The sequence below is a fragment of the Dipodomys ordii genome, unplaced genomic scaffold, assembly GCF_000151885.1.
Source record: "Dipodomys ordii isolate 6190 unplaced genomic scaffold, Dord_2.0 Scaffold99, whole genome shotgun sequence".
NCBI classification, from domain to species: domain Eukaryota; kingdom Metazoa; phylum Chordata; class Mammalia; order Rodentia; family Heteromyidae; genus Dipodomys; species Dipodomys ordii.
In genome coordinates, this window is record NW_012267315.1 from 6,235,028 (window position 1) to 6,262,964 (window position 27,937).

Sequence of the window (27,937 nt, forward strand, 5' to 3'; positions counted from 1 at the left end):
TGCTATAGATTATATTAATATTAATTTGTATAATATATACTAATTCTTTTTTGGGGGAGGGGTCCGGTCGTGGGGCCTGAACTCTGGGCTTGGGCACTGTCCCTCAGCTCTTCAGCTCAAGGCTAGTGCTCTACCACTTGAGCCACAGTGCCACTTCCGGCTTTTTTCTTTTTGCTTATATGGTGCTGAGGAATCAAACTCAGGGCCTCAGGCATGCAAGGCAAGCGCTCTACCACTGAGCCACCTTCCCTGCCCTATATACTAATTCTATAGGTAATTTAAATTCTACAATTAATATTATCTATATAATATCTGTCTATATATCATGTATCATATATATGTAATATATAATTGTGTTTTATATAATATGTAATATATATTACTTAACATACAACAGATTAGTATACTGATACGCATATTGATTTGTATATCAACATCTATTAACATATAATATATATATCAAACATAACTTAGAGCTAAACGTTTCCACGGGCAAAAACGTCATTATATATTGATAAAGGAATCCACGATGACCTCACACATTCAAGAGCCAAGTATTTAGGTGCATAAACTAAAATATTCCAAATGCAAGGAGACAGACATGACCATAGTGAACTATGACGTTTTACTTTCTCAGAAAAGAGACCATAGCTACAGTAATGAGAGATGATTGAAGAATCCGTAGTAAGCTATATTTGCCAATGTTACATCAAAGGAAACAGAGAAGGTTCATTCCTTTGAAAAATTCAGACAGGTCCAAAAACTGTTCTTGTACTAGGTTATAGTAAGAGAGTTTGAAGTCAAAATTACACAGATCATATGCAATACTAAAAAAAAACCCAAAATAGAAATTACAGACAAGGCAACAAATAAACACAATAATCACACCACAAGGGAATCATACTGCTTCTCTAAATAAATCTTAGATGAAAGAGGAGATTAAAATCACAACCACAGAAGTGGAGCTGTGGCTCCAGGGTTAGAGCATATCCAACAAACCTAGTTCAATGATGAATTTACAAAAAAAAAATCAGAGCCACAAACCACTCATAACAATGAGAATATTAATATCAGCATTACTTTATAATAGTTTATGAGAAATAGAAAAGCCAAGATTGAGTAGAAGATTCATAGCTTTAAGTGTGAAGAAGTTAACACCCTCCAAAGCAGGATGAAGGCCACTTTATGCTGTAACTATTTGAATACTAAGCAGCCATGGAGAGAAACTTTATTGAAACTTAAGCAGAGCTCCTGGAAAATGCTGTAGCACCCTGACCCCACTCCTTTAGGAGTTTTCTATTTGGAGAAGACTGATAACCTGGATGTCTTCTTAGATAGCCTAGAAGTCCAAGTTCAATTATTACAAAACACTGACTTCCCCTGGAAAATCGCACGAGATTTGTTTTTATCTTGTAAAAACAAGAGATGTCAAAAGTTAACTAGGGATGATTTAATGTGGCAGATAAGAAGCAAACATATGCCTCATCTTCTCAGTCACTTGGAATCAAACAACCAGAAAACAGTTTCTTAGAGAAATGGGTGGCTGAAGGAATACATTTAACAGTCAAGTGGTGGTTCTTGTTTCCCAGCATCTATCTGTGGGCTCCATCTCAAATTTCCACCTCGACATATATGATCACAGCTCTTATGGTTACTTAAAACTTGAGACAGGTGGTCTAAGGTGAGCTTATTAGTCATTACATAGAGACTTCATTTGCCAGGTATGCCCTCTTATTTTCTGTCTACCTATGCAAGGTGTTTCCAGCTTCTTAACTTCCAAAAGGTAAAGTGGATAGGCACTTTATTCCATGTCTTCCTGTTTTGGTGACTTTACTTCCTTTTTCTGTTGTCTAAAAGGGAGAGTGATAGGAAGAAAGCCTGCTTCTCTGATTTTCCTGGTTTGCTCCCTGATTCTGCCCATTTTAATATATTTTTTATTATCTTTCATTTCCCTGTCATCTCTCCTATCCGGCTTCAGAACCATTTGCCTGAAATAGACTGCAGAGCAGCAATTACCAGAGGCTGAAACCAGCTCCAGCATAAAAAGACTGACTCACTAAACTACTAAAAATAGTAGCTTAGGCAGCTAAGTGGGCATGATCAGGAAGGAGGAAAAGCTACAAGGTACCATTCTAAAACACCAGGTGGCCCATATCCTGGGCCAATAACTAAGATAATGGCCCTATATCCTCCTTGTGAAATTCACTACCCATATGGAAGTCAGGGATGATGTTCTATAACAACATTATGACCTTCCCCTGAAGCTGTTAAACTGGAGAGGACAAAAGGGGATCAAATGGGCAGGTATGTGCTTTCCCATGTCACTTTCCCCAGTAGTCACTGGTCAGTCAGTAAATAATCTGGGGAGGGCCATGAAGAAATGGCCCCAGTTTCACACCACTGAGTAACCCTACATTACTAGATGAAAGCCCAGTCCTTAACAGCTTTCCATGCAATTTGTCTGGTCAAAATGCTTACCTCACTCCTGGAGCTGTACTCTTTGTTTTGTTAAAAAAAAAATCACTCCTTACTCTTCTTTGCTGCACCTGGACAGCATCCTAATCTTACACACCTTACCGAAGAACTAAAGAACAGCCACAACATACACAATCCCCAGTAACATGACAAAGAGCACCATATACCCAAGGGGACTTCAGCAACTGCCTATCTAACCATCCACCCATCCATCCATCAATTTGTTTATCTACCTATGCAATACCTCTAAACCTAAATTCTAATGCTTTGTTTCTCCTTGTTATGGTGCTGGATACTAAACCCAGGTCCTCATGCATGTTAAGCATACACTCTACCACTATGCTACATCCCTAGTCATGCTAATAATCTTTAAATCTTTCTACACTAACAGATGCTCATGAAGAAAAAAAAATTCCAATCGATTTCATTCTTAATATTGACTCTAAGAAACCTGAATCAATCAATCAATCAATAACCTTGAGGAAAAATGGGAAGGTTGTCAGATACTTCCAAGGTGGCACTCCCAGTCTCCCACTGAGTGAGCTCATGTGTCTGTAGAGGCCTGAGGACACCAGCAGCCCATGCAAGAAGCAGTGGGGAGGAGGAGACTTGAAATCCAGTAGCAAAATTATTGGCTTCATGTTAGGCATCAGAATTAATACATTTTCCTTTGTTGCCACATGCAAAGACTGAGATTTTTAGTAATTGCTTCCTTAGTTACTTTGCTCGGATGAAATTTGATCCATGATATTTTAAAAGTTGTCAAAGGAAAAAAATCCTTTGTAAGCAGACAGGAAGCAGTGACCCCATGCAATAGGTGCAGTTCATAGAAAACCAATTTAATCAAGGGGGAATTCAGAGTATTCAGGGAAAGCAATTGATTTTCAAGAGAAAAGTCAGCAGGATCAAGCAGCCAGTTGGGATGAAAATCCCTTGAATCACCCCTATCACTGTGTTTTCTAGCAACCAACTCCTGCCTGCATATAGTGTAATAGCCAAATTACTATAATTATCCTACAACACAAGTGGCATATCAACATTATTTTAAACATGGAAATTTTTTTTGCATAATCTTTCATTATTATCATTCAGCCTTCCATTTGGAGATGGAAAACAACAACAAACTGTGATCTACCCCCAAAAGAAAAAGGGTCACCAGAGAGAACAAATAAAAGGGTTATTTACATGTGAATATACTGAGATGTGTTTTACAGGCAAATACACTCTTGAAATTCATTAAAGGCCTTCTCCCCTGCTTCATAAATATGGGCAAAAGAGACATCGCCTACTGAGAAAATAATCCCAGCACATAATGATCATAACGAATATAAATAAAGCCACTTTTCTTTCAAAGACCTCCAGGCCCTATATCAAAATGCATTTGTGTTTCTACCATGGTGAAATGAATCTGACCGACTGCCAGGGGAGCCAGGCTGAGTCATATTACAGGTTGTTCCCAGTGCTGAAGAGGGGAATAGGAATGTGGAGCTCAGGCTTCTTGCTCTTTATAAAACAATAGATTCTTAAGTGGTTGTCATCATTTGTTGCTGCTATTGTTTTTGAAGACACTGGAAAGGGCTTAGAAACCAGCATTGGAATGAAGATGGAAAATTGGCAACAGGTTTTGTTCAATAATAATTATTATTATATTTTTTAAAAACTACCCCAAAGTTGAGGACAATTTCCCCTATCTGCCACTCCGTGTTTCAAGTCTGGCTCATTTTCTTCCTAGTATGTTATAAGTCCAATGTTCTGAGAACTTCTGCGGGGTTGTCTGGACTGTCAACCCTGAAGATAATACATTATTCAACCTGGACATAGGTACAGTCTTATTCACTTACTTTATCAATACCTCTAGCAAAGCATTGGCATTCACATAAATGCTAGTGAAAATCTAACCTTCTGAAGCTTTAATGACTCTTGTCAACTTTGGCTTTCTATAGCTGAAACCATGGTTAGTAGTTAAAGCTTTGAAAGAAGGCAATTTTGCTATCTTCATATGCTAAAAATTTCTATGGCTTAAGGAAGGGAAAGACAGAGAAAATGAGAGAGAAGTGACACTGTTAAAAAGAAATGAACTCAGTACCTGATTTATGTAACTGCAATCTCTGTGCATATTACCTTGACAATTAAAAAAGAAAAAGGAAAACAGAAAAAGAAAATTCAGTGATGGGGTAGAGCTCAATGGGAGAAATTCTAGCAACACACACACAAAAGACAAAATCCAAACTACAACAAATATTTTAACCTATTAGGCTTTGTATGAATAATAAATAAGGCAAGAGTTTCCTGCAGAGACAGGGAAATGGAAAGGAAGCTAAAAGGAAAATGGAATGACAAGTTAAATCTTTGTTCATTGCTGCACATAGATCTCTGATCTCAGAGACCCTGCAGAGAAATATAAACTGGGCATTCCTATACACTAACCTCACAAAGAAACCACACAGAGAACTGTAAACATACACATTAGGGTACCAAACCATTAGAAAAAGAACACATGTTAAAGTGTCACTAACAAAATCAAGTCTGTACTTGTGGAGTAATAGTAACTAACAGCATGCCCTTTACTTTGGCATTCTTCTGTTTAAAGACACTCAGCATAAGGACAAAAACCATCAGATAAGACTCTATCAACAGGAATCTCCAGATGAGACTTTTAAGAGGGAAAGTTAAAATAAATAGATGAGTACTTAGAGGTCAATAAAACCCATACAGATCAGAATCTCAAAAATATAGCCCATCTACAGATAGATAGATAGACAGACAGACAGATAGATGTCTTACTAAAGATGGGACAGAGCTCTATCCTTTGAGTATGTACTTGTCTGGCTTTTCTAATAATTCTGCTTATAGCTCATGTCTGAGTCATCTTCAAACTCTTTTGTTGGTGGGATCAAGGGCCATTTTTTTAGACTGAATAGCAGTCCTGCTCCTTTTTCCTGGAGGACTTCTAGATTCCACCAGCCCCAATGACATTGCTGTTAGCTTCATTATTGTCATAACGTTATAGATTTATACCACAGAACCCTAAAAAAAGAAAGGCAGGGGAGGAAAAATTGAGATGTAGAAGCCTAAATCATGATGAAAAAGATGTTTAGTGCTGGGCCTGGTGGCTCACGCCTATAATCCTAAGCTACTCAGGAGGATGAGATCTGAGAATCGGGGTTCAAAGCCAGCTCAGGCAGGAAAGTCTGTGAGACTCTCATCTCCAATAAAACACTAGAAAACCAGAAGTGGCGCTGTGGCTCAAGCAGTAGAGCGCTCGCCTTGAGCTGAAAAGGGCAGGGACAGCGCCCAAGCCCAGAGTTCAAGCCCCACAACTGACCAAAAAAAAAAAGAAAGAAATGAAAAAGATGTTTAGTGGCACTTGCCACCAAGTGAGCAAGATGGGCTAGAATCCCAGAACTCAGTCTAGCCTCCTGGGAAATGGAGATTAAAAAAAAAAAGACTGAAAAATGAGCAGAGCTCCTTCTATGGAGATCTAAAACCAGATCAGAGAAGCCCACTGAGTGAGAAATGGGGGCTCAAATGACTGAGTAGAGTTTACATCCATCTAGAGGAAGAAAGCAGCTTCCAGGAGGATGTCAACACTAGCACAACCCCCTGAACACATACTACCACCCTATAGCCAGGACCAGAGGAAGGAAGTAAAGATACCAAGGAGCCTCCAATAGTCTGACATGTGTCTCCTCCCTTGACATTCTCCAAAGTTGATGTCTAAACCACCTGCTATCACAAAATATGCCTGTTTGGCGATAAAGGTTATAAAATGACCTTAAAATGACCTTTAAAATGGGGTCATAAAAGTCCTAATCTAGTATGGCCAATTTTTCTTTTCTTTTCTTTTCTTTTTTTTTTTGGCTGCTACCAGGGTTTGAACTCAAGAGCCTCACATTGCTAGTTAGGCTCTTTACTACATGAGCTACATTCCCAGAATTTGACTGGTATACTTGTAAAAAGAAAAAATCTAGACAAGAGGTGGGTACGGGGGGAAAGCCATGGGAAGACACAGGGAGAAGATGGCTGTCTGGCAAGCTAAGAAGAGACCAATTCTGCCAATACAACTTGCTCTCAGACACCTGCCCTCATAATTGTAAGACAATAAAGTTCTGTTGCTTAAGCCTATCTTAAGCAACAGAAGCTCCATCTGCTGTACTTTATAATGGTGGTCCTGGCAAATTAATACAAAACCATAGTGGGTCACTCATTAAACAGCTATTGAGTGGATCTGGTATATAATCTATATTGTTCAGAGATACATGGTGCGAATACACTGGCAAGAATACTATCGTGCCCTACAGATGAATGTTTCACTCATATTCATATTCAGAATTTGTACCAAGAGAAGAATCAAATATAGAAGGGAATCTGGGGGCTGGGAAGGTGGCTCAGTGGTAGAGCGCTTGCCTTGCAAGCCTGAGGCCCTGGGTTTGATTCCTTAGCATCACATAAGCACAAAAGAAAAAAGCCGGAAGTGGCGCTGTGGCTCAAGTGGTAGAGCGCTAGCCTTGAGCTGAGGAGCTGAGGGACAGCGCCCAGGCCCAGAGTTCAGGCCCCATGACCGGACACCTCCCCCCCAAAAAAAGGAAGGGAATCTGGAACAACAAGTAAAATCTTGGGAAGAGAGATTAAGAGAACTGGGAGTACTTAACTTACAAAAAGATTTGATTTAGACCTTGTTACTTTGGGCTTGGCCCATACAAAATAGTCCCAATGTTGCCTAGTCTATAAGTGAAGAAACTCAGAAAAGAAGCTAAGGTCAATGAAAAGAAATGAAACAAATCATACGTGTTTCCCGATAGCAAGTGTGATTTTTAAATGATTTTTAAAGGCAACACTGCTGTTTCACATAGGGATGTTATGGAAAAAATTTTGAATGGCCCTTTAATGTATAATAAGCAACACTTCTTCAATGCTTGCTTACAAAGGAGCTACACTAATTATCCTATTGAAAGCCCACAATTCTGTTATATAAAATTAAATTTATCCCTGCCAAGGAGCACATCAAATTCTACAGAGGGTTTCTAAGGTGGGCCCCGGGTGTGTAATGAGATTTACGAGTCTGAACCATGCAGGAGTCTTTTAAAACAGTCATTTGTGCTGTCCAGAACACACCGGCCTACATGAGGAACAAAGGTTGCTTTATTTTTGCCTGTTTTTATTTTTATTTTTACTAGTCAACGTGGTGATGCCAATACAGCTGTGGAAATGCAGGCTGTGCCCTATTTTGCCTTATGCATCATCAAGAAAATTGCCAGCTCAATTCTGATTCCAAAATCTTTATTGTGATGATGTAGTTAACAAAAGACACAGCTTGATTTGCAAACACCACCCAGGGCCAGGGATTGGACCAACTGGAAGAAAATGCTGTTTTGAGCCATTGTATTGTCGCTGAAGGAGAACATTCATTAACTGCCAGCATATGGAACATCTTGATGTGGCTTAGTACATTTTCAGAGACAGTATTGGAGGGACGGATTCTTAGACCTCATTTGGTGCAGTCTCCCACACAACTACAAAGTCTTTTTCTAGTACCTACTACTGTTTCTTTACACATTCTTCTAACATTCCAGAAACCTTTTCTTCTTTTTTGAGACAGAACCCTAGTAGGTAACCTTGAACTTGCTATATAGTGAAAGCTGGCTTCAAGCTTACTCACCTACTATGTTTAGTTTATTACCAGTGTATACTACCATGCCCTGTTTCAATACTTGTTATTTCTAAACTAACTTCTCTGCTAGATAATAAATTTTACTCATGTTTTCCTGTATTTGGACAAAATCTGCCTCCTAAGAACTTCTTCCTATGGTTTTAAACAAAAAAGGGGTACAAATGTGTAATACATATGTGCTCTCTCTGCTTCTAAATATGTATATGTATCTATGTATGTACATGTATGTATCCATGCATGTACACGTATGTAAATGTATATATTTACATATGTATATATTCATGCATCCATTGGTATGTGTTTATGTGTGTATACATATACATACTGTGTATATATGTATAGGATTTACAGTAAGTGAATCATAATGGTTGTAAAGAAGGAGCTAAAATTTGAGCTGAAGAATGTTTTGTTTTTTTGTTTTTTTTGGGGGTCCGGATGTGGGCCTTAACTCTGGGCCTGGGCGCTGTCCCTCAGCTCTTCAGCTCAAGGCTAGCGCTCTACCACTTGAGCCACAGCACCACTTCCGGCTTTTTTCTTTTTGCTCATGTGGTGCTGAGGAATCGAACCCAGGGCCTCATGCATGCAAGGCAAGAACTCTACCACTGAGTCACCTTCCCAGCCCCGAGCTGAAGAATGTTAAATTTTGACATTCTTCTCAGAAGGGTTGATGTTGGTGGGCAACTGCAAATTTTCATATCTGGTAGGAAAACACAGATCTTGAATCAAAGATTTGAGAAGTAACTTATTTGGGAGATGATTCTAGAAAGCATGAGGAAAGTGAAGAAGAGAACAACAGAGAAAGGAGGGAATGAATCAAGTGTGAATTACCTCTTAGATGACCACTGGTGACCACACATGAGTCTGGGAGTTCTCTGACCTGAGGAGTAAGGAGCGAGGGTTTCTATAGCTTGAGTCCAGTGTGTATAAAATAAATAAATGCTTTCACAGCTGGTAGGAAAAGTCTAGACCAGATACATGTTGGTCTGGTTTGGCTCAGAAGCAGAGCTTGAGTCAAAGAATCAAACAACCATTTTGGGAGGAGTTGCCTTGGAAAGCAGCAGTTAGGGAGCAAAGTCTCTGAAAGCAAAGAGGACAGCGTTAACTTCCTGATACTATCTACCTGCTTGCCTCTCACACAGGGAAAAAAGGCTGCAGATACTCCAGAGAAGATTCCAGTAAAAGAAAGTTCTCCAGAGAATACACACACAATTAGACCAATGATCACATTAGCAACAACAACATATACATACACACATACACACACATACACATACACAGAGCAAAGTGTGAAGGACATGGGTGGGTGACTGATAATTCATTAAGTAACACATGGATATTTAAAAAATAGATCTTATATCTTGTAAAATAGACTTGTAAATGGGGTTTTTAGTCAAAATCATACAAGATAAAAGTTCCTTTGGACTGGGGAAATAGGCCAACGGTAGAGCACTTACCAGCATGCATAAAGCTATGGATCTGATCTCCTTTACTTATATACATATCTTATATATATCTAATATATGCATATGATATATATATATATATATATATATATATATATATGTACACACATACTTTGACAAGATTGTCAAGTCATCTTGCATACTTGCACAGAAGCAGACACAGGCTTGGGTTCCAAGTCATCACTAATGAGCTTTTAAACACTGTCTGAGGGGCTGGGAAGGTGGCTCAGTGGTAGAGCGCTTGCCTTGCATGCTCGAGGCCCTGGGTTTGATTCCTCAGCACCACATAAGCAAAAAGAAAAAAGCCAGAAGTGGCGCTGTGGCTCAAGTGGTAGAGCGCTAGCCTTGAGCTGAAGAGCTGAGGGACAACGCCCAGGCCCAGAGTTCAGGCCCCATGACTGGACCCAAAAAAAAAGTAAACACTGTCTGAGTTTGGGCAGGGGTAAAATGGACAGAACCTCATCTGCCTTAGCTCCTCAAAACCAAGCATTGAGCATAAAATAATATATATGAAAAGCCTTTGAAATGAAAAAAAGCAGTAAACAACATATAAGGCACAACCATATCTACTCATTTGAAATAAGAATTGTAGTTCACATTTTTGAGAAATTTTACTTCCTGTAACTTGAAGCTTTCATCAAGAAAAAAAAATATATATATATAAAACAGTAGATCACAGTGCATTTTAGAATTTTCTCTGGAGCCTCATTCTTTGTTGTTGTTGATAGGTAGATGGCAGGAAAATGTGTTGATGATTCTGCTTAGATATAATGAGCCACTGATTATTTGTGATTGTGTATCCTTGAGTTATTTGGAAGTCTACAATAGTAGCTTCCTGGTGAAAATTTCATGAAGAATCATCTTTGTAGCAGTAAACATAAACTGACTTTCAAAAACAAACAAGGTCAAGGAGAAAACAAGAAAAATTTTCTTATTTTCCTCACTGACCATAGTCAGACAATAAATGATTTTGAGTTAAAATACTGAAAGGTATTAAAAAGGAGACTTCTGGATTTCCCATCTTGATTGGCTTTGATTGGAAACACATCTTAGATGTGAGTTTAACACCGAAGTTCTGAGTTTTTAATCTCTTCTCCCCTAGTCAAGTTTCTCATACAAGAATCTTCCATTCATTCTTTGTCAGAAACACCAGTAGCATCCAAACTACTCAGGAACATACTAGAAGAGACTCATCTTTTCAATTTGTTTTGTTAAATGACAGCATAGAAGAAGAAAAAGAAACTTTAAAAATTTGTAGGAACTACACTGTGCCTGTCATTGAGCTAAGCATATCACAAAGATTCTAATATTTAACAATTCTTTGTTTTAGATACCATTTTTATCTCCATTTTATACATGACAACATTGAGCCATAACAAGGCTCCTTCAGTGTCATCTTTACAGAATTTAACTACTAGGAAATGGCAGGGCTAATGTATAGTTCAGGATTGTATAACAGTGTTTGAAAGCACCTTCAGAGCACACTTGAAGGCTGAGCAAGTCAGATTTTATTAAGCAAACAGTTATGACATCAAATTACTTTTTTTGGAATGGTGCTGTTATCCATTCAAGAGAAACATGTTGGGCACCTACCTATTCAGGAGGCTGATATCTGAGGGTTGAGGTTTAAAGCCAGCCCAGGCAGAAAAATCTGTGAGATTCTTATCTCCAATTAACTACCAAGGAGCGGCTCAACTGTTAGGATGCTAGCCTTGAGCAAAAAGTTCAGGGACAGAGCCCAGGCTCTGAGTTCAATCCCCAGGACTGGTACAAAAAAAAAAAAATCCACCTCTCCATCGCTATCTTTACCAGGTCACTGTGATGAGTATGTGTTGTCATATGAGATCTATGAACCCATGCATTTAGTTTTCCCTTCCAATGGATATGATCAGCCCAAGTGTCACCTGCAATTGTCTTGAATGCCAAATCCTTTGCCATCAATCAATAAGCTCCCCTTCCTGTTTTTAAACCATCTTGCTTACAGACAGGAAAAAAGTAAGTTCAACATAAAATGTCCTAGTTTTACCTTGGACTTATGTGCCAATCATAAATAACTCACTAACAACAATGATCAACATATATCAAGATCCAAAGTTGAGACACCATATAAGGTATTTCATTGCCTTATCTTTGTGGAAATTCTTGAGTTCTCTATGTGAAAAGAATTACTATTAATCCCCAATTCTACAGAGGAAACCCAGGTTTAGGCAGGTGAATTACCACACCTATGGTGACTTGTCTACTTGTGTCTACCTTGCACAAGAACCCAACTGTGGTAAGCCCTCAATGAACTAAAACAGCCAAGTCTGAGATCACCTCATTCATTTGGTGAAAATGTGATACAGACATTATCTCAGAGTTTACTTTGCTCTTTCAAACAGCTAGAAATTAGTTGATGCAGATGAAAATGACCTGTGCTACAAAAGGTTTTGTTAAAGACAAACACAGCAGTAATTACTAGGATTAAATTTTGCAGGCCATATAAAACTCAAATTTTTATTTTTTTTTGTAGTGCTAGGGGTTGAATCCACATATAGATACATCCCTAATCCCTTGAGTTCTTGGTTTGAAAGTTTAATATATTATATTTGGTTCTCTGTGTGTACAAAATCCTAAAAATACTGAAATACTATTATTTCACCATAATATATACTTACTTTAATAATGTACATTCTGAAAGCAAACATCCTAAAATTAGAAATCTGTGGCTTCAATGTTACCATGTCTACACCTACCCCCTTTGACTACCTGTGCTCATAAACATTTGCACTAGCATGTAATTAACCATGGGAACTACTCCTTCAATGGAATTGGAGGAGGAGCCACAGACATCCTGTCCAATTCCATCATTTAGCAAACAGCACAGCTGTGTATACAACACGTGTTTAATTTCATGATGTGTTCCTCAGCTAGACACTGTACCTTGACTGTTGTCAATATTTGATGCTTGTGGTGGTTCCAGAACATCATCAGGATGTGGGACACAGAGTCCGTGGAAAGGCCCCAAGTCGAAGCATTCATGGAGCAATGTCATGTTCACTCTTGAACACACACTCATGAACCCGACAGCTACACCTTCCACCTGGAACATATGAAACACTATGTTACTCTATCAAACCTCAACTGACTCTCATCACAAAACATTGATGAGCACACAGCATACTGGTACACTTCGAATTGTTTAAGGGATGGTGAACTATCTTCCCTAAGCAGTTCTAATGTCTGGTATAATGTATGCCACAAACAATGCATTCAAAGAAATATCCAAGATTATGTTAAGTGAAATGAACCCCAAGATATGGACACAAGAGGTTTTTCTTTGTTGTTGTCGTTGTTTTTAATGTACTATGTGATTTTTTTCTTTTTTTCTCCTATGATATATCCCTGTTGTCACTGTATTTGATTTTTGTGCCTTGCATCTTGTATATATATTTATCTTATTTGGGGAGGGGAAGGGGAATAACAAAACACTGAAACAAGGACACAGGAGGACCTATTGCAACAATAAGACAAGACACTATGTTGTAAGTGAACCTTACAACTTTGAGGGTGAGGAATAGGGGAGGTAGGGAAGGGAAGGGATAGTAGGAGGAAAAAAAAGGAGGGGGTAACAATGCCAGACAAGAAATGTACTCATTACCTTACTGATATAACTGTAACCTCTCTGTACAGCATCTTCACAAGAAAATATTTTTTAAAAGAAATATCCAACAAGTTACCACTGTGGACAATCCCAGAGATTGATCAGTAACTTAAGGGAGTTGACAGAGAGCTCTATTGGAACTTTACACTTGTGCCCTTTCTTCCCTAATCCCTCTGCCTATCCTATATCTTCTGCCATCTGGTGTCCTTTTTATCCCATCATAAGCCCAGGCCTCCTGCACACTTTCTCCCTCCCATCAGTGTCAGTTTGATTGGTTCCTAAGTCAGGCAGAATAGTCATAGAGACTGGCTCTTGATCAGGGAGAAACCCATTTTCTCTCACATTCCTTTATTTATTGATTGGATGATCTGATGGGAGGAGAGATGAGAAGAGGTTTGATGGGAAGTGGATGAGTGAAATAAAGTTGAGTAAGGCCAGGCTGATTCAGCAGGTGGATGTGAACTCCAAATGAATCACTCCTCAGCACACTAACAGACACTGAATTAAAGCTCTTAGTTAAGTGCTCACAAATATTAGTCTTTCTATACAGGTTAAAAGTTTAAAAAGTTGAGTAGCTGATCTAGACCTATGACTAACACCAAAATATTATAAGCTAACAAAAAATTTTAGTTCTGCAGTATGTCATTTTCATTCTATGCTTCATTTTTTTCTGCAAGGAAAGTATTTAAAATTTACAGAAAGGTGGTGTAGTTTTTAAATTCCACACAACTAATTCGTTGATTATAAGTGGGTCTTACGCAAATTCTAGTTGACAGATTAGATTGTTTTTACTAGATTGAACACTCTCAAACAAACAAAAAACAGTATTTACTAAGTACCGTCCCTCAACTATTCAGACACCATTTCTTCTTCTTCTTTTTGTGCCAGTACTGGGACTTGAACTCAGGGCCAGGATATTGTCCCTTAGTTTTTTCACTCAAGGATGGTGTTCTACCATTTGTGTCACAGCTCTACTTCTGGCTGTTTGCTGATTAACTAGAGATAAGAGTCTCAGAATTTTCTACTTAGGCTGGCTTTGTACTGAAATCATCAGATCACAGCCTTCTGAGTAGCTACTCAAGATTATAAGAATGAGACACTGGTGCCTGGAACAAACATCTTTTTTTTTTTTTGGTTACTGGTGGGACTTGAACTCAGGGTCTGGGCACTGTCCCTCAGCTTTTTTGCTGAAGGCTAGTACTTTACCATTATGAGCATAACTTCCGGTTTTCTGGTAGAGATAAGAGTCTCATGGACTTTCCTGCCCAGGCTGTCTTCAAACCGCAATTCTCAGCTCTCAGTCTTCTGAATAGTTAGGATTACAGACATGAGCCACTGGTATCCAGCTCAGAGATCACTTCTTGGGACAGTCATACCATTCAGAAAGTAGAAGAACTCAACAATTACAGGCACTCCTACTTCAAACAATGCAGCATCCTCACATAACTGCCCAGAGAAAATGGCCAGTGCCCCAGCATCCTAAAACAGACAATCTGTAATAGGCTTAATCTTTTAGATAACATAGGAAAAAAATAGGTATTCAACTTGGTTCTCCAATATGTCTTCCAGATAAAAGCCTGAAGCACATATATTTGGAAAATAAATGTGAAGTGCATTTTTACTTCACCCAAAAATGAAATTCAAGAGAAATTCAAAAATTCATTTTTCCCTGAATATTCCTTTCATTATAGGACCTCCTAAATGATACTTGCAGTATAAAGACTGGATTTACACAGCTGTTTTATAAAGCCATTGACACTTTAATAAAAGTCCAAAATAAACATTTTAATTTTTTTCCCAAATAACAAGTGATTGTTTGTCTTGTTTGCACTTGTGAACAAAGACTGTGTATCTGCAGTTGTCTGGCTTCACTGTAATTTTAGGCCCAAGACTCAGCAGACGCTGATTAACCAATCCATCTACCATATGTGCAGAAAGAGACGGCCAGCCTCACTCCCGGCAGGGAAAATTGGCATCCATCTTGGTTCACATGGAGATGTCCTTCTAATCTACAGCCATGCTGGCGCAACGAAACTTCCATGGCCTGAAATACCTTTTGCTGGCTTCACGGCGAGCTGCGTGTGCATGATAAGAATGTATTATTTATAAGACTGCTGTTAGTAATGAGCTATTACACTAATGGCTCATTGTGTTTGGAATTTGATTTCAAATGGCATGAATCACACATTTTGATGAAAATGAGAAAAACATGTTTTGCCATTAGGAACAAAGATTTAGCAGTCTCCAATTCTACAACCTGTTATATTCCCATCACTCATCCGGAGTTGTAACAACCAACAAAAGTTTACAATGAGAGATGACCATGGAACAAGGACATAAAAGGGAAGTGCATGATCCTTGTTTGGGATTTTCTTCCAAATATCTGATCTGAGAAGCACTGTTCTTAAAATAAACTGGCAGGAGTCACCAAAAGCATCTTGGTGTACACATGTGTTTTCTGGAAAGGAGTGAATGGATTTATGGCCTTTCTTAGTTGCACAATGAAAAGGCACTGAGTGCTGGCTGCTGTCTACTTTCAGGTGACAGAGGTCCTTTCCGCCATGAAAGTGTCTTCAATTATCTTGGACTGGAAGACAAAACTGAAGTTTTCATGTTGATCCTGTTTATCAAGTGGGGATCCACATGATGATACCTTACAGAAGACTTAGATAACATTGAAAAATGAAGGCACTAGCCTTAGATTCACACACAAGCCCACTTATAAATTCATGTGCATATTAATGCCTGTACTTCCATTCTAAATGTCCAATGGTCACCCATCTATTTTGGTTGACACTACTCCACAATGAGGGTTTTGTCTTCTTTGTGACCACTGCTGGCTTTGATCCTTTCTTCCTGATGCCAAGCACATGGCTGACCTGGCAGACTCGCCCCCGCCTGCAGGTCAGTGGTGCTTATTTGGACCCACGGCTGCCCAGGCCCTGGATGATGCCAAAGCAGACTTTCTGCCCATCTGTCTCTAGGAGCCGCCCTTGGCCTCCAATTGCTCTCCATTGAAATCTCAGCTTGGAATAAACACCAGATGTCAAGGTAAGCTTGGGCTACAGTAATGACAAGGACCTTGCAGCAAAGTCATAGCTCAAAACTCCTCCAAAGTAGCCAGCAAGACAAAGAAAGTTCTTGCAGCTTAAAAGTCTTTAATTAGTCAATGGTTTTGCACATGGCTTAGGCACAGCTCTAAGGCATTCATTCTACACACATGGTCTGCAACTGCCATGGGCTGGTTTGGGAAGAGACAGACAATACACCTTACTTCATTATCGCTGGTCAATGTCTAAAAGTGTGTTATGCTAGTAAATGTTCAATCCGCATGGGTGGGAGGGGCAAAAGCCCAGATTTGTAGTCAATTTCTGCCATATAAATACTGTTATGGAAAATTTTAAGCTTCTGATGTAATATCACTGAATATAGAGCTAGGAAGAGATGTACAATAGCATGTCATCAAAAATATGGCTTCTCTATGGAGATAACAGTCCAAAAAAGTCTCTAGAACACAGATAACAGTAAAATAATTGGAAGGAATAAACTTTAAGCATTTACTAACTTAGCTTTAATATAATTATACCTGTTTATATAGTTTTTTTAAAAAATAATGCTGTGTTTAATAAGCATGCAAAGTCTCTGTGGTTTTAGCACCTAGCTCTCTAAAGCAAGAACACACAGACTCTAATATACTTCTACTCTAGAACTCCCTGAGGAAAACAGGAGATAATGGGAGAATAGGACCAGCATTCATTTTGAGTTCAAAAAGGCTTTAGACGTGAGAAATGGCTTGGTTCAGACTGGAGATGCCCACTCTGTCCCATTCATGGGTCCTGCTTCTGTCCTTTTGTTTTAAGATTGAGATCTCAGGTTTCTTCTCCACAGAATCCCCAACCTCTGACAACCCCAAGGCAGCAAGGATACTGCAGGAGTCAGGCTGGACACCCACTTCTCTTCTGAGACACTATCCCAGAGAATTAGAACTGCGATTTTCATCTTATGGTTGTGATGTTTAACTCACTGAGTCTGCAGAAAGTATAGAAAGAGGGAGAAAGAAGAAAGAGAGGTTTCAGAGAAATGTCCATCTGAATCATTTATCCACATTTCATTCAGATTATTTCTCTTCATTGTTGTCCCATCATGTATTTTCTATCTAAGCATGGGGAACTCTAAAGACCTCGTGGGTGATTCTCATAGATGCCAAGTTTAGAAGCAGCCTAAAGGGGCTGGGAAGGTGGCTCAGTGGTAGAGTGCTTGCCTTGCATGCATGAGGCCCTGGGTTCGATTCCTCAGCACCACATAAGCAGAAAAAGCTGGAAGTGGCGCTGTGGCTCCAGTGGTAGAGCGCTAGCCTTGAGCTGAAGAGCTGAGGGACAGCGCCCAGGCCCAGAGTTCAGGCCCCATGACTTGCAAAAATAAATAAATAAATAAATACGGAAGCAGCTTAAAGCTGCTCCTGTTATCCACATAAGAGAACATTTGATTTCAAGTCTCAAGAAGAGTGATCATTTAAGTAGATCTGACAGTTTTCACAAATGAGAAATGAGTGTATGAAGAATGAGAAACCCCTTTAATAAAACGTCCTATATATACTGTCCTGTGTGTATCCTTGTTGCAATGGGTCATCCTGTGTCCTTGTTTCAGCTTTTTGTTATTCCCCTTCACCTCCCCAGATTAGACATCTGTATATACAAGATGCAGGATACCCAAAATCAAGTACAGTGACAACAGGGAATATGCCATATTGGAAAGAACATACAAAGGAAACAACAAAAAAAATCACATGGTACATTTGGGGGGAATGAGGTGGGTAGAGAGGCGTGTGGGAGGTAGGGGAGGAGAAGGATTGTGGGACAACAATAAGGAAGGGAAGGGTGACAATGACTGACAAGTAATGTACTCATTGCCTTACTCACGTAACTGTAACCCCTCTGTACAGCATCTTTATTTTAGAAAAACATCAAATAAATAGCTAATTCTCTACCTTTTAATGTTTTCTTTCAGCACAAAGCCCTTCTTTTTTTATTGTGAAAATACTGTACAGAGGGGTTACAATTACATGCGCAAGATAATGAGTATATTTCTTATCAAGCATTGGAGCCTCCTCCTTTGTTTCCCCATCCCATCCCATCCCATCCTCCCCCCCCACCCAATCCTCCCCGCTTCCCCACCACCACCACAGTTGTAAAGTTCGTTTTCAACATAATGACTTGTACATCTCATTGTTGCAATGGGTCCACCTGTATCCCTATTTAAACGATTTGTTTTTCCCCTTCCCCTCCACAAATTATACCAACAAACACAGTGAAAGCAGGGGTTATACTGTGAAAGCCCTTCATTTTAAAATGAAAGTCAAATATCTATTGAAAACAAAAACTGTGGTTGTTGAACCCTGGGCTTCTATGAATGAGTAGATAGTCAAGGCATTCAAAATAAGATTATCTTATTGTCAGAGGCAAATTTTAGTCCAAGCTTATATAAGAAAGACTTTTCTGAAGTATGGTCCCTCTATTTCTCATGGATGAGAAGAAAACATCTGAGCTCACAAGTTACCTGCTTTCCTTTCTCCTGGTTGGTCTCAAAGACTTATCAAGTATATAAGTAAATAAGTCAGTGAGCACTCTTCCAGTAACCAGGAGCCTTTACTCCTTCACAAAAAGTTCTCTAGTGTGGGCCCCTCGGACAGCAACATCACCCTGGAACTGATAAATTCAGCTTCTCAGACTTTCTCCCACTAGATCTACTAGGTCAGAAATGTTAATGTGGAACCCAGTCACCATTGCTTTCAGACACTTTCCTCATATTGCTCATGTACATGTAAAAAAGATCTCATTTGTTACAGCCATACCTATTCTAATACTGTACCCTAATGACTTGAAACTGCCAAAGTCTTCACTATTTTCAGACAGACTTCTAGCATCCCCCACAAATATCCGTATTCATCATTTTTAACTCCTAAGAACACTGAAGCCTACAAGATAGAATGCTATCATGTTGTTTTACAGAAAGGTCTATTTTTAGCAAATCAACAATACCTGCCTAGAGATACCTCAGTATCTTAGCTTACCTTAGCTATATGAATTAGGTTTCAGTTATTTTATTTATTATTTAGTTATTTTAGTTATTAATGCATAGAAGGGGCCTCCAGGTAGCCAGAATTGTGTAAGGGAGGAACATCCATTGGCAAGTGCTTCCAGGGTGGGTAGAAAATTATCACAGGTCATGAGAATTCTGGAGCGGCTCACATGAGCCACCCAGGGTCTTTGGGTGACTTTCTTACACTAAGGCTGGCTAGCTTGTCAGCTCTTTTCTGTCTCTTCTGTCTTTTAAAAGTTAGGCTGGGCACGGGTGGCTCACGCCTGTAATCCCAGCAACTCAGGAGGCTGACATCTGAAGATCACAGTTCAAAGTCAGCCCAGGAGGGAAAAGTCTATAAGATTCTTACCTCCAATTAACCACTAAAAGCTGGAAATGAAGCTGTGACTGAAATGGTAGCATGATAACCTTGAGCTAAAAAGCTCAGGGACAGCACCCAGGTCATAAGTTCAAGCCCCAGAATCAGCACACACACACACACACACACACACACACACACACACACACACACACACACACACACACACACACACACACACACACACATTCAAATATTTGAACAAGTTCTAGAAATGAAGTAATACCATGGTAGGAATCATAATTGTTTGACTTTAATGACAGTATTGTAAGTTACAAGTTACACAAGAAATCATTCCTGATTTTAGAAAACATAAAGGGGGCATTATTCTGCAACTTTGGAATGGCTCTGAGAAATACATACGTAAATAAAGGCAGGAAGCAAGAGGCGGATACAGCAAGTGAGAGAAAAGATTACCATTTAGGAAATCTACGTACTCATAAATTTTCTGTAGGTGTGAAATTATATTAAAACACAAAGTTAAAAAAATCAGCACAGGTTCAAACAGTAAATCCTCTTTTGCAATCCAGAACTCATTGTTGAGTATGTGTTTTGGTACATGTAAGAAGGAATAGGACTCCTATTATAGTTTGAAGTGAGGGAGGGGATTACTACTCAGGCAGGTTGGCTCAGAAGAAAGATGATATAAAAGAAAAATAAATAAATAAATAAGTAACCAATAAATAAGTTAAAAAACACCCATCCTCTGGTTTCTCACTAAGTGTCTCCCCCTGGAGATCTGTTACCAACCTCACACACAGCAGCGTGATTCTCTTCATCTTGGGCCTCTATTAGTTCAGCGAGGAAGTATTCACCATACGTTTCCTTCAGAATATTGTCATAGCGCATAAATATTGGCATGAGGTCATCATGGTCTTCCACCCTGTTTTTGACAGAAAGGCTTTAATTTGGTGTTGGTTTCATCATTTTTCCCCCTCAGTGGAGCATCTACCATGTGCCAGTCCCAGGTCTAAGTACCAGAGATACAGGAAAAAGGGACAATAAAATTGAAATGCTTTTCAATCATTTTCAACATTTCCAATCATGACATGTACCTTGGGATTAAGAATGACACAGTAAAGCGGTCAGGGAAGACCTGTGACTAGAGACATGTGAGATGTGGCCTGAATGAAGAAGAGAGGAATCTCTGCTGAGACCTAGACAGAGGTGGGCCATTCAGGAAGAGAGAACACAATTGGCATGTTGGTGGTGGGCTGGTGGAATGTTGGGCAACATTTGTTACCCATAAGCCAACATTTCCCACATGTTGCAAGGGTCACTATTTCTATGATATTGTCCAGAATCCTCTTACTATAAATTTCTTTTTAAAAAAACTCAATGCCTTCAGAATGTCAGAGTAACATATTTAACCTCATCCCTGAGACATCTCTACATTCTTGTGAAGAGAGAAATGTTGGTGGAGGTAACAAAGCCCTACTCACTATCCTGGAAAAATCCATCTCATTGTTATCCATCCAATCATTAATCTCTTGTCAATATTCTTGGGAAAGAGAGACACAGGGGTCCCTATCTAGACAGCCAGAATCGTTGTTATTTTTACTGTCACCTAGGTTCTGGCCATTAGTGATATTCCCTGGAGTGAAGCTGAAACAGGGAGCCAGAGACAAACATCAACTATACTTTTAGAGGATAGCTGCACTTTAAACACTATCCTTGACTACTGGTACATGTAGTTTTGTAGGTATGTCACTCTGAGAATTATCAATGGTCATCTGTGGCTGGGTACACAGAGGCTCCAGCAGGGTGACCTGATTATGACTTGAGCTAAGGAGTCATTCTACCTGGGCCAGGATCCTGCCTTTGCCAGAGAGTATGACTCTCTTAACCTCTCTATCACTGTTTCCTTGTTGGTCCTGGAAATAGTAACTATGAAGGTAGGAATATGTCTTAGTGTTATTTGTACTGTCATAATTATTACATAGGTAGAAAGGGCCAATAGAGCAATTAAAGGACATCTACAATCAGCAGGTGGGCTGAGAGAGTTCTTACTACAGAGGGTTCAATCACTGTGCTGGCTTCCCATTGGCAGGCACATGCAATGTCAGTCCACCTGCCATCACTAATCTTACAATCCTGTTTTTCTCATCTTGCTCCCTTAGTTAAAAATATCTGCATGTGGGGGGGAGGGGGGAGGCTGGGAAGGGATGGGAAGGGTAAACAAAGGAGGAGGCTGCAATGCTTGGTAAGAAATGTACGCATTATCCTGCCCATGCAATTGTAACCCCTCTGTACAGTTTGTTCACAAATAAAATAAAATAAAATTAAAAAAAAAAAATATCTGCATGTTCTCTTCTGTTTCTGTAAGGAGCACAAAGTCCTTTGCCTCCATGTTCCCACCCTTTTGCCATTACACAAACTGATCTACTTACTAACCCTAGAAAGCAACTTCATCTTCTTCCTATCTTGTCTCTATTCATCAGTACTGTGACTCCTTTGCTATTCCACATGCTAGCATCCTTTAAGCCTCACCCCACCCCATACTTCAGTCTTCTTCCCAAGAACTCAGCGTTGGCATCATCACTGGATGCATATTATCTAGTGTTAATTTCCCATAGACAAGGTGTGCTACATCTTTCCAATCACAGGAGACGATGATGATGATGATGATGATGATGATGATGATGTGTGTGTGTGTGTGTGTGTGTGTGTATGTGTTTTCTGATAGGGCATAGGAGAATCTCTGTACCATGCATAATAGCAGCAACAGCCACAGGACAGGGTCCTAACCACACATAAAACCTGGCCAAGGGCCCAAATACACTATCCAAAGAGGATGTGATTGCTAAGACCCAAGAGGTATATCTGGAAAGTTGGTACCCACAGTCCCACACTGGTGGCTCCATGGGTTTTCTAGCCTTCTGATTCTACCACTGAGAAACCAGCAGTTAAACTTCAACAGTAAACTTTGGTTTTCCCATCTGCAAAGGGGTATGGGGGGAGCAAGGGTAGCTGGGAGAATACAATTCTGTGTTCCAAATGATGATTCATTTAAACCTACTCTGCACACAGTAAGCACTCAGTAATTATCTATTCTCCACAGGAGACCTCAGAATTTTAGCTGAAAGAGCCTAGAAGACTCCCTCCCAGGAACAGTTAACTGCCTTCACATGGTTTTTCTCTGTAAAATGAATTCCTGATGTTAAAATATAATTCTAGAGAAGAATAGCCAACAAGTCCATTTTTTAGCCTTCCACTGAAAATCAAAACCTGCATCAATGCTTATTAACAGACATAATTATTTTACACAATGGGACAATACTTCAATATTGTAATTATTTTAAGTGGATCAAGATAGCAATCACACAAAATACTTCCCAATCAACTTTACTTATATGACTTTCACACACAAAAAAGTACTGTTCTACAGATACCAAAATCAGGAACTCGTATTAACACACTTGTGCATACTCAGATGTCAATATCAGTTCTTCTGGGGAAAACAAGAAGAAAACATCCAAATCACGGTGTTCTGAAGTCTCTCCCTTAAGCCCTTTTCCAAAATGGTTAGAGCAGGACTTGTTCAGTTAAATGCATTCCTTGGGGCAATTGATAATTTATGATCTTGCATCAGCCCAAGTGCTAATGATAAAGTATGACATCACCCTCAAAGTCTCAAATGGCTTATGACAAGGTCCAGCCTCACAGAAACAAAACACCTAGCTACAGAAAACCATCCATGCAATAAAATGTTTAAATGTGAGCTCTCAGAAGCAGTGAGCGTGGCCTGGGAATGGCAGGTGAGGACAGCCACCTGTCATTGTGAATTTGGCACTGCAGGACCAGGCACATACCTGCTACTTACAGCATTACAGAGTTCTGACAACAATGACTACTGTAATTCACCAGTACAAAGTAGGAAGGAAATAACCCAATCCTCTTGAGAGAAAAGCATGTCTTCCATTCAGATGGCATTGCAATCAATGATGGACTATTTTATTTGTTTAAAGGTCTATACTATGAAGACTTCTTACTATATTCACTCCATTATCCAAATGTCCAGCAGACTCTGAAAACTGTGCCAGATAAAAACAGAGTTGAATCCAAATCTCAAAATTAACAGCCTCTCGGGGATAGCTCGCTTTGGAAGATGGGTGTCAGCTAAACTCAGAATATGGCAAAATGAAAGGTGACCTGGTTGGTGGTTCACCCTGGCTTCATGGAAGGTGGGGAGAGGAGATAGATACAGAAAAGCAGATCATCACGTTCATGATGTCACTTTGCATTTTCAGGTGCATTGTGCTGCTGTGAAACCCACAGAACTTTCTCTAGCACCCTGGCAGGGTCTCTCAGTGACAAACAGATCCTCAAACTGCCTTACCACAGCATCCCAACTGCTCTGCTATGTAATTACTACCCTCAAGGAAAACGCGAAAGGATGATATCTCTAGTATGGGAGAGATGCACATGATGTCCTGCAAAACCACCATTGAAAATTCACAAATGGGAGGTTCATCCTTAAGGATTGTAAAGACAGCAGTGATAGACCACCTTCACATCAGAATACTGCAGTGTGTCCTCTCTCCTGTCTGATAGCATTTCCCATAACTAGAGAGGATTTGTATTTTAACCATCCTTAAAAAATGTAGTGCTGAAGAAGTGATTCTGTTGTCACTTGAAATGCCAGAAATAGATTAAATGTGTATGCACACACACATTTAAGAAATCAACAATGGAAGAAAAATGTATAGTAAATCCAGTGTAATGTTTTAAAAAAATTCATTGTTTTCTGGTCAAGCCAGACCCTTACAATGAGCACTCTCTCCACATGGGGGTAACAGAACTTACGGTAAGCACCAATAGATTTGTCGTTTTATTCAGAGGCAGAAAACAAAGCACCTTTACTTTCCAAGATCTCTAGTGACCTCTAGTGGTTTTCTTTAGGAAACCAAATTAATCATTTCTATACTACATACTCTTATTTTAGATCTTTATAGAGTTTTAAATGCCACAGTTTCCATTCCTTGGAAAGTACCATAATTTTAAAGGCTATGGAAGATTTTTTTAATTTCTGTGCTGGTTCTGGGGCTGAACTCAGGACCTGAGCTTTTGTACTCAAAGTTAGTGCTCTACCACTTGAGTCATACAACTCCAATTCTGGTTTTAGTGGTTAATTGGAGGTAACAGTTTCATGGACTTTCCTGCCAGGGCTGATTTCAAACTGTGATCCTCAGAACTCAGCCTCCTGAGTAGCTAGCATTATAGGTGTGAGCTACGAGGGCCTAGCCAGAGACGATTTTAAACTCAAACTTTCCTCAGGTTTTGAATGACTTCAAATGTGTGCCAGGCTAGAGGCCCTTCTATATCTACCACCAGGACCTAACCCAAGTCCTCATCTTGGCTCTACTGCTCCAGTTAGATCACCCACCAAACTCACCATTGGTGTGAGAAGATCACTGATGAAATTCTGTAATTGTTCCACTCTTTCTTTTGGAATATTTTAGGCTATTTATAACTTGGACGTTAAAAAAACTCACTCCTAAAAAATTGCTCAACAGTTAAATGTAAGTGGATTTTTAAAAAGAATGAGCCTGTCAGATGTTTCATAAAACTAATTGCCTTAATAAGTGAAAGTTGAAAAGCACCGATCTTATGTTTTAACTAATTTTTCATTTCTTACATTTAAGATTTTTTTCACTAGCATAATAATTTTGCATATTGATGGGGGTAAAGTGTGGTCATTTGATATATATACGCATGTGTAATGATCAAATCAGAGTAATTAGCATTTCCATTTCCTTAAACATTTATCATTTCTTTTGTGTTGGGAGCCTCTGAATGCCTTGCTTTTTTGTAAAGAACTAATTTTTCTTTCATCTTTAAAAAGCAATAAGCTTGAGCCAAGATTAATCACTGCTAGGGGGAGGGGGTGGGAAGCAGCATTCCATGAAGGTAAATTTAGTTATTCTACAAGACTGCCTGACAATATATAATCCTTTCCTTGGCTGAGTAAGTCTCCTCCCAAGCCCATGAGAACTTAAAAAGGAGATTGCCCCCAGAAAAACCATGCCAATCTCAATCTATGAACTTCTCAAATCCACCACTGATGATTAATTAAGCCAACTGTAGATGTTTTAAGGTGTACACAGAATCAGCTATGCTTTTGGTTTCAGCTATAATGAAAACATAGAAGAGTAACTTCATTAATTACTGTCTAAGTAGAGGGGCAGATTACAGCATAATTTTCCACATGGGTAAATCAAAGAAATGGGACAGGGGATTACGATGTTAATTCATTGGCTCTGAATATGTTGCTAGTTAAATGGCTGAAGGATAATTACATCCCCCAGCCCTACACTGGTTTAATATCTTAAGAATTGTGTTCCTCACCATTAATTATCAGTGCAAGTAACTACTGATGAAACAGATGTCAAAAAATAATTGTGGGGGAAATGAGAATCGTGAGGCTGCCTAAGAGGAGCAGGGCTACGCCTATAGGATGTTCTGCAATTTCTTCATGTTCCCAGTGTTAGAAGTAGGAAAAATGAGCTACATAAATTTTAAAATAGGCAAAATTTGATATCCACAAGTATCAAAACTCCAAGCTAAATATTTTGGAGAAAGGTCATTTAAAAATGTATCACATTTCTCTAGCTCCTACAAACAAAGGTACTGTCAAAATGTCACAATTCATCTGGACACTGGTAGCTCACACCTAGCTACTTAGGAGGCTGACATCTGAAGACCCTGGTTCAAAGTAATCTAGGGCAGAAAAATTTATGAGACTCATCTCCAATTAACCAGAAAGAACTGGAAGTGGTGGTGTGGTTCAAGTGGTAAAATACCAGCCTTCAGTGAAAAAGCCAAAGGAGAGTAGAGTTTGAGACCTGAGTTCAAGCCCCAGTACCAACACACAGACACACACACACACACACACACACACAGACACACACACACACACACACACACACACACACACACTTGTCAAATATTCCACCGGAATTCATTACTATATACTTCTCTTTTTATAAGTGTCCCTTCCTTATTCCATACCAACTTTCATCTCTGCATCAGAAATACTCTGGGATTTGCTCCTTCCAGAATTTCTGACATCTAGAGGAACAGATATTTAGCCAAAGGAAAGTAGTATGAACAAGATCTTAGGTTGAAGAATCTCATCTTTGTTCACTGGTAGGTCATAAGCCATACCACTAAGCTTTCATGTGAGAGACAGAGCAAAAAAAGAAGGAAAGAGAAGAAGTAGGAGAGGAAGAGCAACCAAGAGAAGGAAGGAGGCTCTGGGTTGAGTACATCTTAATCTTTTTTCTTTAGTAACTTACATCCTGAAGGACAAATTAGGTATCTGAGCAAATTAACAAAGGTCACTTTACTAAAAAGTGAAATGTCTGGTGTGTAATTTTAGCACTTGGGAGGCAAACGCAAGAGGGTCCAAAGTTTGAAGCCAACATGGGCCACAAAGCAAAACAAATAAGAAGCCATCAAAAACTGCTTCTGTTCATGTCACATTCAGGATTAGATTTATAAACAAGCATTCTATTGCAATATTGTCTTGCTGAGTAGCTATGCTGAAAGTATTTATGTCTTAATGTTTCTTAAGACAACAGTAACTACCAAATTCCAAATCATGCACATTGTCTAGATGTTGGGAAAATACCGTCAGAAAGGTATCTCCTTCAACTGTAGCTCCCCAACACACACAAAGTACTGCCATGTTGTGGACATATTTAATCATCCATCAGGACATCTGAACTTCAAACTACCTTAAGTTCAAGTATTCTATTCATTTACATGGAACTGTACAATGGCACTCAAACCCACACAGACTCTATTTAAAATGACAAAGCATTGATTTGGTCTAACCGATTAGGAACAATTTCAATAGCTGAAAAAAATCTCCAAAGGTTGAGACTGTAGTTCAATAGTAGAACTTCATGCATAAAGCCTTGGATTTGACTATTTTCATAGATATTTAGTCCCCAGTCTAATGAAAATATCCAGCTTTGATGAGTGTGTATAGAAATAGAACTCTGCTGGTTAGAATATACATTGACATGATATTCTGTTTGAATGTTTAATACTATTTTGTAAATGTTCATATTTATTTGAAATTCTGGATACTATGCAGAAATTCCATGTTTAACGCTCCTCAATGGAAAGAACACTGCTGGAGGAATATCAATACCAAATTTCAAACTCTACTATAAAGCCATAGTAATCAAAACAGCTTGGTATTGGCATAAGAACAGACC

The 27,937-nt window shown here is 39.2% G+C and overlaps 1 protein-coding gene across 1 annotated transcript in view; it reads right to left on the minus strand.

Annotated features, from left to right (window-relative positions):
- Positions 1 to 27,937, minus strand: part of Cfap61 (cilia and flagella associated protein 61) — a 230,095-nt gene that overhangs the window by 188,876 nt on the left and 13,282 nt on the right. Inside the window, exons 6-7 of the mRNA XM_013027044.1 lie at positions 20,460 to 20,592; positions 12,532 to 12,691 (exon numbers count right to left, since the gene is read on the minus strand). Coding sequence (XP_012882498.1) covers positions 12,532 to 12,691; positions 20,460 to 20,592 — 293 coding nt within the window. The remainder of the gene's footprint in view (positions 1 to 12,531; positions 12,692 to 20,459; positions 20,593 to 27,937) is intronic.